Source organism: Artemia franciscana, chromosome 10 (genome assembly GCF_032884065.1).
Source record: "Artemia franciscana chromosome 10, ASM3288406v1, whole genome shotgun sequence".
Taxonomy (NCBI): Eukaryota; Metazoa; Arthropoda; class Branchiopoda; order Anostraca; family Artemiidae; genus Artemia; species Artemia franciscana.
In genome coordinates this window covers 20,243,660-20,261,770 of record NC_088872.1, presented here as the reverse complement: position 1 = coordinate 20,261,770, position 18,111 = coordinate 20,243,660, and the positions used below count along the sequence as shown (strand labels likewise).

Here is an 18,111-nt window from a genome sequence, read left to right as displayed (position 1 = left end):
TTTTATTTTTCAGTTTTTTCCTTTTTTTTAGTTTTTTTCTTTTTTAGTTTTTAGTTTTTTTTAGTTTTTTACCTTTTTTTAGTTTTTTTTTTAGTTTTTTTAGTTTTTTAGCTTTTTTAGTTTTTTTATTAGTTTTTATTTTTTTTTCTAGTTTTTGCCTTTTTTTATTTTTTTCAGTTTTTTTTTAGTTATTAGATTTTTACCTTTTTTTAGTTTTTTTTTTAGTTTTTTAGCTTTTTAGTTTTTTTTTCTTTTTAGTTTTTTTTGTAGTTTTTACCTTTTTTAGTTTTTTTCTTCTTTTGTATTAGTGTGAAATAATTCAGACGTCATATGCGGACAAACATGACGTCACCTGATCCATCCACAGATCCACACACAGACAACTTATTTTTATATATATAGATTTTCAGTTTTTTTCTTTTTTTAGTTTTTTTTCTTTTTTAGTTTTTAGTTTTTTTTAGTTTTTTACCTTTTTTTTAGTTTTTTTTAGTTTTTTTAGTTTTTTAGCTTTTTTAGTTTTTTTATTAGTTTTTATTTTTTTTCTAGTTTTTGCCTTTTTTTATTTTTTTCAGTTTTTTTTTAGTTATTAGATTTTTACCTTTTTTTAGTTTTTTTTTAGTTTTTTAGCTTTTTAGTTTTTTTTTCTTTTTAGTTTTTTTTTGTAGTTTTTACCTTTTTTAGTTTTTTTCTTCTTTTGTATTAGTTTGAAATAATTCAGACGTCATATGCGGACAAACATGACGTCACCTGATCCATCCACAGATCCACACACAGACAACTTATTTTTATATATATAGATATATATATATATATCTTCTATATATATAAAAATAAGTTGTCTGTGGATGTGTGGATGGATGTGTCAGGTGACGTCATGTTTCGGCTGACGTCATGAAATTAGTTGCCGTCATTTTTGCTTTGAAGGTGACGTCATTCAAGTTATATAAGACATATGTTCGCCGTCATGTTTCGGCTGACGTCATGAAATTAGCTGCCATCATTTCTGCTTTGAAGGCATCATTTTTGCTTTGAAGGCGTGACGTCATTCAAGTTATATAAGACGGATGTTCGTGTAGAATTCTATTAATGCTTAAGTTTATAATGACTGATGAAGATGCTCAAAGAGTCTATGCCAGAAAACTTGCTGGTGATAGAGAAAGTCAGAAAAGAAAGCGTGCCGAGGAACTACCAGAGCAACGCGAAAGCAGACTTGCTGCTAAAAGAGAAAGTGAAAAAAGAAAGCATGCCGAGGAACTACCAGAGCAACGCAGAAGCAGACTTGCTGCTAAAAGAGAATGTGAAAAAAGAAAGCATGCCGAGGAACTACCAGAGCAACGCAGAAGCAGACTTGCTGCTAAAAGAGAATGTGAAAAAAGAAAGCATGCCGAGGAACTACCAGAGCAACGCGAAAGCAGACTTGCTGCTAAAAGAGAAAGTGAAAAAAGAAAGCATGCCGAGGAACTACCAGAGCAACGCAGAAGCAGACTTGCTGCTAAAAGAGAATGTGAAAAAAGAAGGCGGGCCGAGGAATCAAAAGACCAGCAGGAAATCAGGCTTGCTGCTGATAGAGAAAGTAAGAAAAGAAAGCGTGCCGAGGAATCAGAGCAATCTGAAAGTTATCGCCTGGCATTCAGGTACAACCCAGTCGATGATTATAGCTTGAGTAGCTGTGTTCAAATCGGGACAATGTCTAAAATTTGTCCCTATTGCAAGGCCTTGAAATTCAATGGTGAAACAATGGGAATGTGTTGCGCCTCAGGAAAAGTTAAACTTCCTCTATTGGCTGCACCACCAGAGCCATTGAAGACTTTCCTTACTGGAACTACGTCAGAATCTAAGCGTTTTTTGTCAAAAATCAGACAATACAACTCATGTTTCCAAATGACGTCGTTTGGAGCCCAAATCGAAAATCCAGATCAATTTATGTCTACTTTCAAAGTAAAAGGGCAAATTTATCATAAAGCAGGGTCCCTTCTACCATTATTAGGCGAGAATCATAAATTTTTACAATTGTACTTCATCAGTGATAGAAATTCTGAATTGAATGCACGTTGCGAAATTTCTCCCAACGTTGAAAGGACAATCGTTTCCCAATTGCAACATCTTTTCCACGAAAATAATAATTTAGTGCGTCTGTTCAAAACAGCCATCGATTTGATGCCTACTGATACTCATAAAATTGTTATTTCCGCTGACAAAACGCCTCCTGGCCAACATGTGCGTAGATACAATGCTCCGACTATCGACGAAGTGGCAATCGTTATGGTCGGTGATCAGTTTTTACCTCGAGATATTATTCTACATAAGCGAAACGCCCAGTTGTTAAGAATTGCTGAAACTCATCGATGCTACGATGCCCTACAATATCCTATCATTTTTTGGGATGGAGCCGACGGCTATCACTTTAATATTAAATTGATGAATCCAGCCACTAACAAAGAAATGAATAAGAAATGCAGTGCAATGCATTATTATTCCTATAGACTAATGACTCGGCAGGATGAAGAAAATTATATTTTAAAATGCCGTGAATTGTTTCACCAATTTGTCGTGGATATGTATGCAAAAATTGAATCAGAACGTTTGCTATATATCCGCCTGAATCAGACCAAGCTCCGCTCTGAACAATACATTCATTTGCGAGATGCAGTTATAAATGACGGTAATACCACAAACGTTGGAAGATTAACAATTTTACCTTCGTCATATGCTGGCAGTCCACGTCATATGCATGAATATGCTCAAGATGCTATTGCGTATGTTCGTCTCTATGGTCGTCCAGATTTATTTATTACATTTACATGTAATCAATCTTGGGACGAGATACTGCAGCTTTTACTTCAAGGACAATCGGCGGTTCATAGGCATGACATTACGGCACGTGTCTTCCGGCAAAAGTTGAAATCACTGATAAACTACCTTGTAAAACATGAAGTGTTTGGGTCAGTGCGATGCTGGATGTACTCAGTGGAATGGCAAAAACGAGGTTTGCCACACGCACATATACTAATCTGGCTACATAAAAAAATTACTTCAAACGAAATTGATGATGTGATTTCCGCTGAAATACCTGATAAAAATGTCGATAAGGGGTTACATGATATTATTGTAAAAAATATGATACATGGACCTTGCGGTGCACTGAACGAAAATTCACCATGCATGGCCAAAGGAAGGTGCACAAAGCAATATCCTCGACTTTTAGTACCCACAACAATTACTGGCAATGATGGTTACCCACAATATAGAAGAAGATCTACTGAAGATGGCGGTAAAACAGCAATGATAAAGAAGCGTAACGGTACCACCATCGAAGTAGATAACCAGTGGGTTGTTCCATATTCCCCTTTATTATCCAAAACATTTAATGCACATATAAACGTTGAATACTGTAACTCCGTAAAGGCAATAAAATATATATGTAAATACGTCAACAAAGGCAGTGACATGGCAGTTTTTGGCTTGCAGTCCGAAATCAAAGATTTCGATGAAATCGTAGAATATCAGGCTGGAAGATACATAAGCAGTAATGAAGCTGTTTGGCGAATTCTTTCATTTCCGATACATGAACGTAGTCCAGCTGTTGTTCACTTAGCGGTACATTTACAGAATGGTCAACGTGTTTATTTCACGGAAACCAACGTGCAACAAAGAGTCCTGAATCCACCGGATACAACATTAACAGCTTTTTTTTCGCTTTGCAAAAATGATTCTTTTGCGAAAAAACTGCTGTATACTGAAGTGCCTTCGTATTACACGTGGAATACTAAAAATAAAGTATTTGAACGTCGAAAACAGGGTAAGTCAGTCGACGGCCAACCTACCATCTTCAAAGATACCACGATAGGAAGACTCTACACCGTTCACCCCAATCAACATGAATGCTTCTTTCTACGCCTGCTTTTGGTGAATGTACCCGGTCCGACATCCTTTGAGTATTTGAGGACTGTAAATGGTACTATACATGACACTTACCGTAGTGCATGCCAAGCTCTGAATTTATTGGAGAATGACCAACACTGGGATAACTGCATCAATGACGCGTGCGAAACGTCAACCCCAAGTCAAATTCGTGCATTGTTTGGCATCATTTTAACAACTTGCTCTCCATCAGCTCCTACAGAGTTATGGGAAAAATATAAGTCAAAAATGTCCGAAGATATACTTCATCGAAAACAGTTAGAGACTCCAGACATGACTTTTGATTTTACACCAGAAATTTATAACTACACTTTAGTTGTTATAGAAGATATTTGCATAAGTATGGCAAACAAACCTCTTCAGGGTTTGGGAATGCCTTCACCTAACCGTATCGCTGCTGTTTCGACATGTGTAGAATTGGATCGTGAACAAAGTTACAGTACGAGTGATCTATTGTCGTATGTACAAAATAACATTTCCAAGTTAACGTCGGAACAAAAAGACATTTATGATACGATAATGCATTGTGTCGATAACAACGTTGGAGAAATTTTCTTTTTGGATGCGCCAGGAGGTACTGGTAAAACGTTTGTGATAAAACTGATTCTGGCATCAATTCGATCTAAAAATGATATAGCGTTGGCAATTGCGTCGTCCGGAATAGCCGCAACATTGCTGCCTGGTGGAAGAACTGCTCATTCCGCTTTGAAATTGCCTCTGAACTTGCATTCTACAGAAACTCCCACGTGCAATATTTCCAAATCATCTGGGATGGGTAAAGTATTGCAGCAATGCAAACTTATTATTTGGGATGAGTGCACAATGGCACACAAAAAATCGCTCGAGGCTCTGGATCAATGCTTGAAAGATTTAAGAGGGAATTCGAAACCCTTTGGCAGCACATTAATATTGCTTGCAGGAGATTTCAGGCAAACATTACCTATAATACCTAGATCAACTCCTGCAGACGAAATGAATGCTTGCCTGAAAAATTCTAATTTATGGGCACACGTAAAAACATTAAAATTAACTACAAATATGCGTGTCCGATTGCAAAACGATGACTCTGGTCAAACATTTTCAGATCAATTGCTAGCAATGGGAAACGGAAAGCTCCCAGTAGACTCAATTTCAGGACGTATACAACTACCTGCTGATTTCTGTAATTTAGTGACGTCCAAAAATGAATTGATTGAAAATATATTTCCGAATATTCTAAAAAATTATAAAAATAATAAATGGCTAAGTGAAAGAGCGATTCTCGCACCCAAGAATATAGACGTCCATGAAATCAACAATATTGTTTTGACCAAGATTCAAGACCAGGCAGTCCTTTACAAGTCAGTCGACACAGTTTTGGAACCAAATGAAGCGGTTAATTATCCATCTGAATTTTTAAATTCCATAGATCTTTCAGGGTTTCCACCACACGTGCTACAACTAAAAATAGGCGTACCAATAATATTGTTACGTAACATAAACCCACCAAAGCTTTGCAATGGCACTCGACTTGCCGTAAAAAAAACAATGGAAAACCTAATAGAGGCCACAATCCTGACAGGGCCTTTTGAGGGTGAGGCTGTTCTTATTCCTCGCATTCCCATGATTCCAACAGATCTGCCTTTTCAATTTAAAAGATTGCAATTCCCAATTCGATTAGCATTTGCAATCACCATTAACAAAGCTCAAGGTCAATCATTAGAAAAATGTGGTATTGATCTTAATACTGATTGTTTTTCCCATGGACAATTGTACGTTGCATGTTCGAGGGTCGGTAAACCTGACAATCTATTTATATGCAGCGAGAATTGGACAGCGAAGAATGTTGTATATTCTCAAGTTTTACGAAGTTAGTTGTATTTCGGAACAGACTGTTGTATATTCACAAGTTTTACGTAGTTAATTTGTATTGTATCTATCTATCTATCTATCTATATAAAAACGAGTTGTGTGTATGCATGTTTGTTTGTTTGTAAAAAGAACGTTTGCATATGACGTCATTATTAGTACATACGGCTTTGTATATGGACAGACAATGGGAAAGCCAAGAATGTTGTATATTCGCAATTTTTACGTAGTTTGAAACACATATATAAATCTATCTATATTCACAGGTGGGACACAGGGACACAACTACAATGGCGCGTAACTAATATGGCGCGTAACTAATATGGCGCGTAACGACTTACGCGCGCGGGGGGGCTTGGGGGGGGGCGCGAAGCGCCCCCACCAACTAGGTGTTGGGGTGGCGCGAAGCGCCACCCCAACAGCTAGTATATATATATATATATATATATATATATATATATATATATATATATATTTTACCTTTTTTCTTTTTTCAGTTTTCTTTTTCTTCTTTATTTTTCAGCATCACTATGAAATACGTATCGCCGAACCTTTGTTTTTTAACTAAAATCTGGAAGGCATTGATGACCTTATCAAAGTCAAAATCCCAAACCCAATCATCATCGCTATCATTTTCAGTTTTGATGCGTTTTGACTCTCGCTGTCCAGGTGGATTCTCATCTAACTGCGCGGTTTTGCGTTCTTTAGCCGCAAGCCTTTTGGCATTAACCCTTTGAGCAGATTCCTCGGCTGTTTCCTCTGCCATTGTAGGATTTATACTAAAATTTTTCTTTGAATCAACTATTTGAGCAGCTTCCTCGGCTTTTTCTTCTGTCATTTTAAGATCTATACTAAACATTCCTCTTGACGTGCCAAGCTTGCTAAAGCTCAACAATTTATAATAAACCTCAAAATTTTAAGTATCTGTTTTAAGGTTTTCGAATTACTTTAATCTATTGTCAAATTATTTCGAAATATTTGTACAATTCCCAGTTTTTACTGGGAATTTCAGCTGTTTCTTCTGTCATTTTAAGATCTATACTAAAAATTCCTCTTCACGTGCCAAGCTTGCTGAAGCTCAACAATTTATAATAAAACTCAAAATTTTAAGCATCTGTTTTAAGGTTTTCGAATTACTTTAATCTATTGTCAAAATATTTCGAAATATTTACGCAATTCACAGTTTTTACATTTTAGTTTGTTTTCTTTTTCTTCTTTATTTTTCAGACGTCATATGCAAACCCTCAACACAAAAATACATTCAACTTATCTATATATATAAAAACTAGCTGTTGGGGTGGCGCTTCATGCCACCCCAACACTTTGTTGGTGGGGGCGCTTTGCGCCCCCCAAGCCACCGCGCGTGCGTAAGTCGTTACGCACCATATTAGTTACGCGCGATTGTAGTTGTGTCCCTGTGTCCCACCTGTGAATATAGATAGATATAACTATATATATTTTGAACTACGTAAAACTTGCGAATATACAACATTCTTTGCTGTCCCATTGTCTGTCCATATAAATAGATTGTCAGGTTTACCAACTCTTGAACATGCAACATAATAATTGTCTATGGGAAAACAATCCCTATTCAGATCTATACCGCATTTTTCTAACGATTGCCCGTGAGCTTTGATGATGGTAATTGCTAATCGAACATTCCCTGTGCCCCCGTCGTCATTTATATATCCCCCTGTGCCCCCGGCGTCCCCTTTGTAGTTGTGTCCCTGTGTCCTGGTCGTCATTTATATCCACTGTGTCCCGGTCGTCATTTGTGCCAGGTATCCCAGTCTGTAATTTCTGTTTGAGTGTCCCGGTCGTCATTTATATTCCCTCTGTCCCGGTGTTCCGGTCGTCATTTGTGTCCCGGTGTCCCGGTCTGTAATTTTTCTTTGAGTGTCCCGGTCGTCATTTATATTCCCTGTGTCTCGGTCGTCATTTGTGTCCCGGTGTCCCGGTCTGTAGTGTTATCTTATAATGACGTCATATACAAAGCCTTATATACTCATAATGACGTCAAATGCAAACCCACAAACAAACAAACATGCATATATTCAACTTATTTTTATATATATAGATACAGTTTCTTTTTTAGTTTTTTTTCTTTTTTAGTTTTTTCTTTTCTTATTTTTTTTCTTTTTTATTGATTTGTTTTCTTCAATTTGTCAATGTTCATTCAAACATTGACACTTGGAAAAATCATTACGTGCCAAGCATGCTAAAGCTCCAACAATTTATATTAAACCTCAAAATTTGGGGTATCTGTTTTAAGGTTTTCGAATTACTTTAATCTATTATCAAAATATGTTGAAATATTTGTGCAGTTCCTAGTTTTTTTAGTTTTTTTCTTTTTTTAGTTTTTTAGATTTTTTTAGTTTTTTTCTCTTTTTAGTTTTTTATCTTTTTTATCTTTTTACGTTTTTTCTTTTTAGATTTTTTCTTTTTTTTAATTTTTTTAATTTTTTAATTTTTTTTAGTTTTTTCTTTTTAGTTTTTTTTTAGTTTTTTACCATTTTTCTTTTTTCGAATTACTTTAATCTATTGTCAAAATATTTCGAAATATTTATGCAATTTCCAGTTTTTACATTCTAGTTTGTTTTCTTTTATATATATAGAAGATATAATCTGGCGTAACAGACAAAGTGTAACAGACATGACAGACAGACAACTTATTTTTATATATATAGATGTTTGCCTGAAATCTCCCGCAAGCAATATTAATGTGCTGCAAAAGGGTTTCGAATTCCCTCGCTAATCTTTCAAACATTGATCCAGAGCCTCGAGCAATTTTTTGTGTGCCATTGTGCACTCGTCCCAAATAATAAGTTTGCATTGCTGCAGTACTTTACCCATACCAGATGATTTGGAAATATTGCGCGTGGGAGTTTCTGTAGAATGCAAATTCAGAGGAAATTTCAAATCGGAATGAGCAGTTCTTCTACCAGGCAGCAACGTTGCGGCTATTCCGGACGACGCAATTGCCAACGCTATATCATTTTCTGATCGAATTGATGCCAGAATCAGTTTTATCACAAACGTTTTACCAGTACCTCCTGGCGCATCCAAAAAGAAAATTTCTCCAACGTTGTTATCGACACAATGCATTATCGTATCATAAATGTATTTTTGTTCCAACGTTAACTTGGAAATGTTATTTTGTACATACGACAATAGATCACTCGTACTTTAACTTTGTTCACGATCCAATTCTAAACATGTCGAAACAGCAGCGGTATGATTAGGTGAAGGCATTCCCAAATCCTGAAGAGGTTTGTTTGCCATACATACGCACAAATCTTCTATAATAACTAAAGTGTAGTTATAAAAATCAGATGTAAAATCAAAAGTCATATCTGACGTCTCTAACCGTTTTCGATGGAGTACATCTTCGGACATTTTTGATTTATATTTTTCCCATAACTCTGTAGGAGCTGATGGAGAGCAAGTTGTTAGTATGATGCTAAACAATGCACGAATTTGACTTGGAGTTGACGTTTCGCACGCGTCATTGATGCAGTTATCCCAGTGTTGGTCATTGTTCAATAAATTCAGAGCTTGACAAGCACTACGGTAAGTGTCATGGATAGTACCGTTTACAGTTTTCAAATACTCAAAGGACGTCGGACCGGGTACATTCACCAAAAGCAGGCGTAGAAAGAAGCATTTATGTTGATTGGGGTGAACAGTGTAGAGTCTTCCTATCGTGGTACCTTTGAAGTTGGTAGGTTGGCCGTCGACTGACTTACCCTGTTTTCGACGTTCAAATACTTTATTTTTAGTATTCCACGTGTAATACGAAGGCACTTCAGTATACAGCAGTTTTTTTGCAAAAGAATCATTTTTGCATAGCGAAAAGAAAGCAGTTAACTTTGTATCCGGTGGATTCAGGGCTCTTTGCTGCAAGTTGGATTCCGAAAAATAAAGACGTTGACCATTCTGTAAATGTACCGCTAAGTGAACAACAGCTGGACTACGTTCATGTATCGGAAATGAAAGAATTCGCCAAACAGCTTCATTACTGCTTATGTATCTTCCAGCCTGATATTGTACGATTTCGTCGATATCTTTGATTTCGGGCTGAAAGCCAAAAACTGCCATGTCACTGCCTTTGTTGACGTATTTACATATGTATTTGATTGCCTTTACGGAGTTACAGTATTCAACGTTTATGTGTGCATTAAATGTTTTTGATAATAATGGGGAACATAGAACAACCCACTGGTTATCTATTTCGATGGTGGTACCGTTACGCTTTTTTATTATTGCTGTTTTACCGCCATCTTCAGTAGATCTTCTTCTATATTGTGGGTAACCATCATTGCCAGTAATTGTGTTGGATACTAAAAGTCGAGGATATTGCTTTGTGCAACTTCCTTTCGCCATGCATGGTGAATTTTCGTTCAGTGTACCGCAAGGTCCATGTATCATTTTTTTACAACAATATCATATAGCCCCTTATCGACATTTTCATCAGGTATTTCAGCGGAAATCACATCATCAATTTCGTTAGAAGTAATTTTATTATATAGCCAGATTAGTATATGTGCGTGTGGCAAACCTCGTTTTTGCCATTCCACTGAGTACATCCAGCGTCGCACTGACCCAAATACTTCAAGTTTTACTATGTAGTTTATCAGTGATTTCAACTTTTGCCGGAAGACACGTGCCGTAATGTCATGTCTATGAACCGCCGATTGTCTTTGAAGTAAAAGCTGCTGCATCTCGTCCCAAGATTGATTACATGTAAATGTAATAATAAATCTGGACGACCATAGAGACGAACATACGCAATAGCTTCTTGAGCATATTCCTGCATATGACGGGGACTGCCAGCATATGACGAAGGTAAAATCGTTAATCTTCCAACGTTTGTGGTATTACCGTCATTTACAACTGCATCTCGCAAATGAATGTATTGTTCAGAGCGGAGCTTGGTCTGATTCAGACGGATATATAGCAAACGTTCTGATTCAATTTTTGCATACATATCAACGATGTATTGGTGAAACAATTGACGGCATTTAAAAATATAATTGTCTTCATCCTGCCGAATCATTTGTCTATAGGAATAATAATGCATTGTACTGTATTTCTTATTCATTTCTTTGTTTGTGGCTGGATTCGTCAATTTAATATTAAAGTTATAGCCGTCAACTCCATCCCAAAAAATGATAGGATATTGTATGGCATCGTAGCATCGATAAGTTTCAGCAATTCTTACCAACTGAGCCTTTCGCTTATGAAGAATAATATCTCGAGGTAAAAACTGATCACCGACCATAACGATTGCCACTTCGTCGATAGTTGGAGCATTGTATCTACGCACATGTTGGAGAGGAGGCGTTTTGTCAGCGGAAATAACAATTTTATGCGTATTTTCGTCGAAAAGATGTTGCAATTGGGGAACGATTGTCCTTTCAACGTTGGGAGAAGTTTCGCAACGTGTATTCAATTCAGAATTTCTATCACTGATGAAGTACAATTGTAAAAATTTATGATTCTCGCCTGAGAATGGTAGAAGGAACCCTGCTCTATGATAAATTTGCCCTTTTACTTTGAAAGTAGGCATAAATTGAACTTGATTTTATATATATACTAGCTGTTGGGGTGGCGCTTCGCGCCACCCCAACACCTAGTTGGTGGGGGCGCTTCGCGCCCCCCCCCAAGCCCCCCCGCGCGCGTAAGTCGTTACGCGCCATAATAGTTACGCGCCATTGTAGTTGTGTCCCTATGTCCCACCTGTGAATATAGATATATATATATATATATGGTTTTAACTACGTAAAACTTGCGAATATACAACATTCTTTGCTGTCCCATTGTCTTTGCATATAAATAGATTGTCAGGTTATCCCCCTGTTTCCCCCGGTGTCCCCGTTGTAGTTGTGTCCCTGTGTCCCGGTCGTCATTTATATTCCCTGTGTCCCGGGTCCCGGTCATCATTTGTATCCCGGTGTCCCGGTCTGTATATACATTCGTTTTTTAGTTTTGTTTTTCTCCTTTATTTTTTTCCTTTTTTTTTCTTTTTTAGCTTATTTAGATTTTTAGATTTTTTAGTTTTTTTTATTAGTTTTTAGTTTTTATTTCTTTTTAGTTTTTTTGTCCCGGTCGTCATTTATATCCCCCTGTTTCCCCCGGTGTCCCCGTTGTAGTTGTGTCCCTGTGTCCCGGTCGTTATTTATATTCCCTGTGTCCCGGTCGTCATTTGTATCCCGGTGTACCGGTCTGTATATACATTCGTTTTTTAGTTTTGTTTTTCTCCTTTATTTTTTTCCTTTTTTTTTCTTTTTTAGTTTATTTAGATTTTTAGATTTTATAGTTTTTTTATTAGTTTTTAGTTTTTTTTTCTTTTTAGTTTTTTTGTAGTTTTTACCTTCTTTTTAGTTTTGTTAATTTTTTTTTTTACTTGTGTCCTGGTCGTCATTTATACTCCCTGTGTCCCGGTGCTTTGTTGATTGCTAATCGAACATTCCTTTTGTCCTGGTCGCTTTCTCTTTGAGTGTCGTCATTTATTTTTTTCTTTTTTAGTTCTTTTAGTTTTTACCTTTTTTAGTTTTTTTTTAGTTTTTAGTTTTTTTAGTTTTTTACCTTTTTTTAGTTTTTTTAGTTTTTTAGCTTTTTTATTTTTTTTATTAGTTTTTAGTTTTTTTGTAGTTTTTGCCTTTTTTTTTAGTTTTTTGTCCTGGTCGCTTTCTCTTTGAGTGTCGTCATTTATTAGTTTTTTCCTTTTTTTTTTTAGTTTTTTATTGGTTTTTACCTTTATTTTAGCTTATTTTTCAGTTTTTTCCTTTTTTTTAGTTTTTTTTTATTTTTTATTTTTTTTAGTTTTTTACCTTTTTTTAGTTTTTTTAGTTTTTTTAGTTTTTTAGCTTTTTTACTTTTTTTATTAGTTTTTAGTTTTTTTTTGTAGTTTTTGCCTTTTTTTAGTTTTTTCAGTTTTTTTTTTAGTTTTTTATTGGTTTTTACCTTTATAGTTTTTTTAGTTTTTTAGCTTTTTTATTTTTTTTATTAGTTTTTAGTTTTTTTTGTAGTTTTTGCCTTTTTTTAGTTTTTTCAGTTTTGACGTCACCTAATCCAGTTTTTTCAGGTGACGTCACCTGACACATCCATCCACACATCCATCCACACATCCACAGACAGACAACTTATTTTTATATATATAGATAGATAGATAGATATATAGATTTTAGAGACTGTCATTTACTCTGAAGCAAGTAGCTTCTAAGCTATAGTCAATCAAAATTTATTTCAAAATTTTCAATGGTTTTCTAGTTTTAAAGACCATCACAAAATTGTTATGCAGTTTATAAAATAATAATTTTACATAATAATTTCCGTGATTCTGAACTGAAAACTAAGATAAAAAAAGGAAAAAATTCTACACAAAAAAGTATTGTGTTATAGAAATATACAGCTTAGAAATTAAGCCAAAAAATGTTTGGTTCAAGAATGCAACCATATATTGACAACATTTGCTACCACAAATCTATACAAAAATGCAGTTTTTCGTAAAAAAGATTTTGTTCTTGAAAATATTTTTTTAATTATTAAAGATTCTTAAATACATCAATTTCCTTTCCAATGAGCCATTAAACAGCTCTCTCTGATCTCCCAGTGCCAATCGAGCAGAGGAAAAAAAAGGAGAAAAATATACTGTCGATACAAAATATTGTAGTTCAAGCCAGTTTTCTTGTTTTTTCAAGCCGACATATGTTCTTTGTTATTCAAGCCAAGAACCCGTAGTTTCCAATCTAGGAGTTTAGGACGAGACGGTTCTAATAGTGTACTTTGTTTTTTGATCGGACTCTAATTTAAAGAGTTGTGGGTTATTTTTTTTTTTACTCTGGGAAGTGATCGTTTCTTACTAGGTTGCTAGCTACCGCTACAACCTGAATATTCTATGTTTCATGTTATACCCACAAAATCATTCGTAGAGTAGTTAGAACCTATCAAAAAAACAAGATCAACATTAAAATTTTCGTGATTTTCTCTAGTTTAAATTAAAGAAGAATAAAATCATTGCTCAAACACAATAAACATTTTGCAGTTTACATGATAGCTTAGCGATCCGTGAAGTAAAATTATCTTACTTATAAGGAGTTTCTCCAATTTCCACTCACTAATCAGATTTTTTGTTAAAACCCTAAAGGAACTACCCTATTTTATATAAATATATTCTACGCACTTTTGATTATGTTAAAAATACCATTTTTATCTTCATATGCAAGGTGATTTAATAACCATTGCCACTATAGTGTTGTACTATAGTGTATATAAAAATGAAATTTTTCGTAAAAAATTGCTTCGATTTTGAAAACTTATTTTTTTGATTACAAAAGGGATGAGATGTAGCAATTTTTTTTTCAAGTAAGCCATTAAACAGCTTTTTAGATTTTCCAGTGCCTCGCTAGCTGTAGAGAAGGGAAAAACGAAAAAAAAATATGCCATCGATGCAGAATATTTTGCTTTGAGCCACTTTTTCTGTTTTTCAAGCTAATGAATTTTTACATTATTCAAGCCAATGGAAAATTAGTTTCCTATATAAGGGTATTGGACAAGGCAGCTCTATTTGTGTCATTTTTTAATTGACTCTAATTGTAGGAGTTATGGGTTTTTGTATATCTTAGTGTGGGACGTGATCGTCTTTTTCTAGGTTGCTAGCTATCGCTGCAACCCGGATTATGCGACGTTGCCAGTTAACGCAAAATAAAACAAAACATTTATTGGTATTTTCCTAAATGGAATAAAGGCAAGACAATCTTGGCAAGGGTTTTGATCATCTTTATGGCATGTCCGGATCTGAAAAGGTATTTTAAGGAAGTGAAGGGGAAGAATTGGATAGCATTAGTCCCTTATTTGATTTCATTGCAGGGAATTTTTCTTGAATATATTGAGGAATACTACTCAGATCTAATAAACTTCTCGGGAACCTTGCATCCCTAGGTGCACCCCCAGCCCCCTGCTTAGATCCCTACCTAAATATTTTCTTATATTCGCTATCAAATATTTTAAATTTTCGATGAAAAAAGTAAATTGACGATAATTATAATTTAAAATAAGTTTTGTCTATTTTAGGTCAAACCTGTCTATCCTGAGAATATGTTTTGGCAGACCAGAGTTTGACAAGCATATCAGACAGATTCGCTACTCTTGGGTGGACTTTACATGTAAGTTTGCAAAACACTCAGGGCATGTTTTATAAAAGTAAATATCCTTCCATATCATTCCTTAACATTCCTATTTAACTATGTTTTCTAAAGAAAGAAATTAATTAAAGAAGAATTTGCTCTATTAACCTGTTCTGATTGTTCTGAGCATGTTGATTAGATATATTTGGTGGTATGAATGCGGAAAGATTGGACCCTAAGTAATGAGCCATATTCCTTCGATGTATTTTTTTTTTCTTGGTTATGAAGGATGAAATGTATGGTCGTAGAAACTCTAGAGGGGGCTATTAGATTTGAAATTCCAATTTCTAGACATCTTTTTGACAGTCGAAAATGTTTATTGTGAAGCAATCCTCTCTGCTGTGACCTTTTTACCACCCACCTTCCGAAATTCTCACGAGATCTGGTAAAATTTTTGAATAGTCATTTTGTTCATAATAGTTGAAAGAACAAAAATGATTTGTCTCCAAGAACAATGAAGACCTAAAAGGAGGCAAGGGCTGTAATGTTGGTAATTTCCAATTATTTTACACAAGTGTTTCATAATGGAAACAGGTGGGCGCGTTTAGTTTTAGGTGGACAGCTGAATGAAAGCTGTTCAAGGATAGTACTCTGGGGGAAAAATCAGACATCACGATAGGGGGGGGGGCTCAAGGTCAAAGGAATAACCCGAAATTACTGTTTTCTTAATCAGTTTGAACTTACACTTGTAATTCCTTGAATGACAGGAAAATAATGTAACAAAAAATTGTCCCGGGGCACTGTCTCTTCAAAACTAGGACAATAACCTTTTTCCGATTGGTTCGATTTTTTAATCTGAAGTCCTTGGGCTAAGAGTTCCAATTACAGAAAGAAAAATTAAAAAAATCCATTTCATCAAAAATGAGATCCCACAAAGAACCAGAAAAGGGCCAGCAAACATTTTCCCCTAGTTATCTTGTCTGGAAATAGATAGTCATGGAAACATTTCAGGGTCTCCATCATTTGAAATTTGATAGTTCTTGTCTCTTTTATGGAGATGAAAGTGATCGGAGACAAGTCTCTGTCCCTTGCTTTTTCTGCTACTATCCCTCCCCCTTCATCCCACTAAGATATTGGATGGAAATTTTTATGTTTTTCTGTTTCTTTTATATAAAAAATGTTTCTGCAAAACTTCAGAAACACCGATAGGCCTAATAAGTGTATTTCAGGAATCGTCATAATGCCGTATTCCCCAGGGATAATAGCCATAAGTTATGTCAAATATCCTTATTAACTGAGAGGAATTAGTGGAAGAGGCAGCCATGTTTGGCCTTGCCAATTTGATCATCAAGAAACCGTTAGGGATTATTCGCTAGGACAACATTTGCATAGTCTTACATCGTTATTCTCTAGAACCAACTAGCATCCCTAAGTATATCAAAAGAAGCTATGCACACCTAAGTTTTCAACTTACCTGAAATATCACTGGAAGAACTAGGGTTTAATTAAAAACTTGCAAGGTTTTTGAGGCAGAGGGGTCAATTGACTTCTAACTATTACTTGGAAGTGTTTTTTCGAAACATAGTATGTGCGTCTAGGTTATCAAAAAGGACGATCAGTAATATCTTAAAAACAGCTCAGGGTATGAAGTTAAAATATTCAGGTACTGTTGGAGAAAGGAGGGCGATGGGAGGAATGACAAGGATATTTAAAATGTTGTGCAAGGCTGAGAGGGAAGGGCAGAACACTTTTTTCTAATGTCTATCAAAATATTTGATACTAAGAGCGCCTATGGGAATTTTAAAAAGAATGTTTAGAATCACATTAAAAGTTAAAACGTCTTGTGGTGGTGCAGTGGGTTTGAGCTTAGATTGGTAAAACGGGACCCACTGATCGAACCTTGCTGTAGCAACACTATACATGGACGACGCAGGGACCTTATAGTCAAGAAGCGTCGTTAATCTGATTACCTTTTTTAAACTTAGAACGATCAGAAGCTATTTCGTCTTTGAGGAGGACTGATTCTTCCTTAGCCCACTACTCTTTACTCTTAGGTTTTATATCACTTTGCTGAAAGAATTTATGAGCAACAAATGTAGTTAATGCACAAAATGTAGAATGCACATTTTTCAAAAAATATTTTTACAGAGTGAGTGGAACTTTCATTCTGTCTGCAGCTATACTTCACCAATTATCCTACATTCATTCAAAATTATGATATTTGGGGTAATTAACTTAGTTTTAATGCTCTAGTATTACAATTTACCATTTGCGGACTGATTCTTTTAAATCCATTCCTTTTGGAATTACAGAGCAACAATTGTCTAATCTTATATCCATTTAATCTATTTATTAAGTTTCGAATAGACCGCTAAAGATGAGCAATTCCTTTCGAAGTTTACACAGCACATTTAAGCACTTGTTAGTTTCATCGGAAAGACGGTATTCTTTTTTTGAATTTTCTTTTGCCTTCCATCATTTGAAGCAGATTATAGAACCATCTATGAATAGCCTTTAAACTAAATCTCAGAAAAAAATAATGTGTTAATAATGTGCGTAAGATCCAGGTTATACTAGCTACTGAATTTTCTATCACCAGATTAACTTTTATCTTCATTTTCAGCCTCTGTTGGAGGTCTACTAAGTCTTAGCTGTGGATTCAGTATAATCAGTGTCTTCGAATGCTTATATTTATTCATTAAGAAAAGGCAATAGCGTGTTCAAGTCAACTGGATGACGAGTCAGCTAGAAAAATAACACTGAAGCCCTTAGCTGACTCCATATCAAATGTTTCTGTCTATGATAACTTCACAAATACACGTAGATATTATTTAATTTTCTGGCCCAGTTTAACTCTGCTGTTTCTTTGTGTTTCCAAGTCGTTCTACAGCATATATAGCGTACCTATTATTTCTGTAAACTGCTCCTACTATTAATTAAATTAAAAAAAAATAATTTTTTTAGCTGAAAGTAAGGAGCGACATTAAAACTTAAAACGACCAGAAATTACTCCGTATATGAAATGGGTTGTCCCCTCCGCAATCCCTCGCTCTTTATGTTAAAGTTTGACTCTTTGCCACAATTCTACCTTTTAAAACAATTAAAAGCTTTAGCGTAAAGAGCGAGGGATTGCGGAGGGGACAACCCATTTCATATACGGAGTAATTTCTGTTCGTTTTAAGTTTTAATGTCGCTCCTTACTTTTAGCTAAAAG

At 35.2% G+C, this 18,111-nt stretch overlaps 1 protein-coding gene across 2 annotated transcripts in view; it reads left to right on the top strand.

The window, feature by feature from the left end:
• LOC136032393 (sodium channel protein Nach-like) overlaps nt 1-17,757 on the top strand; it is a 107,461-nt gene extending 89,704 nt beyond the window's left edge. The window contains exons 7-8 of one of the 2 annotated variants that reach the window (XM_065712704.1): nt 14,845-14,936; nt 17,521-17,757. In XM_065712704.1, coding sequence (XP_065568776.1) covers nt 14,845-14,936; nt 17,521-17,612 — 184 coding nt within the window. In that variant the 3' untranslated portion in view covers nt 17,613-17,757. The remainder of the gene's footprint in view (nt 1-14,844; nt 14,937-17,520) is intronic. The other variant, XM_065712703.1, reaches the window with a different exon arrangement.
• The last annotated feature ends 354 nt before the right edge of the window (nt 17,758-18,111 follow it).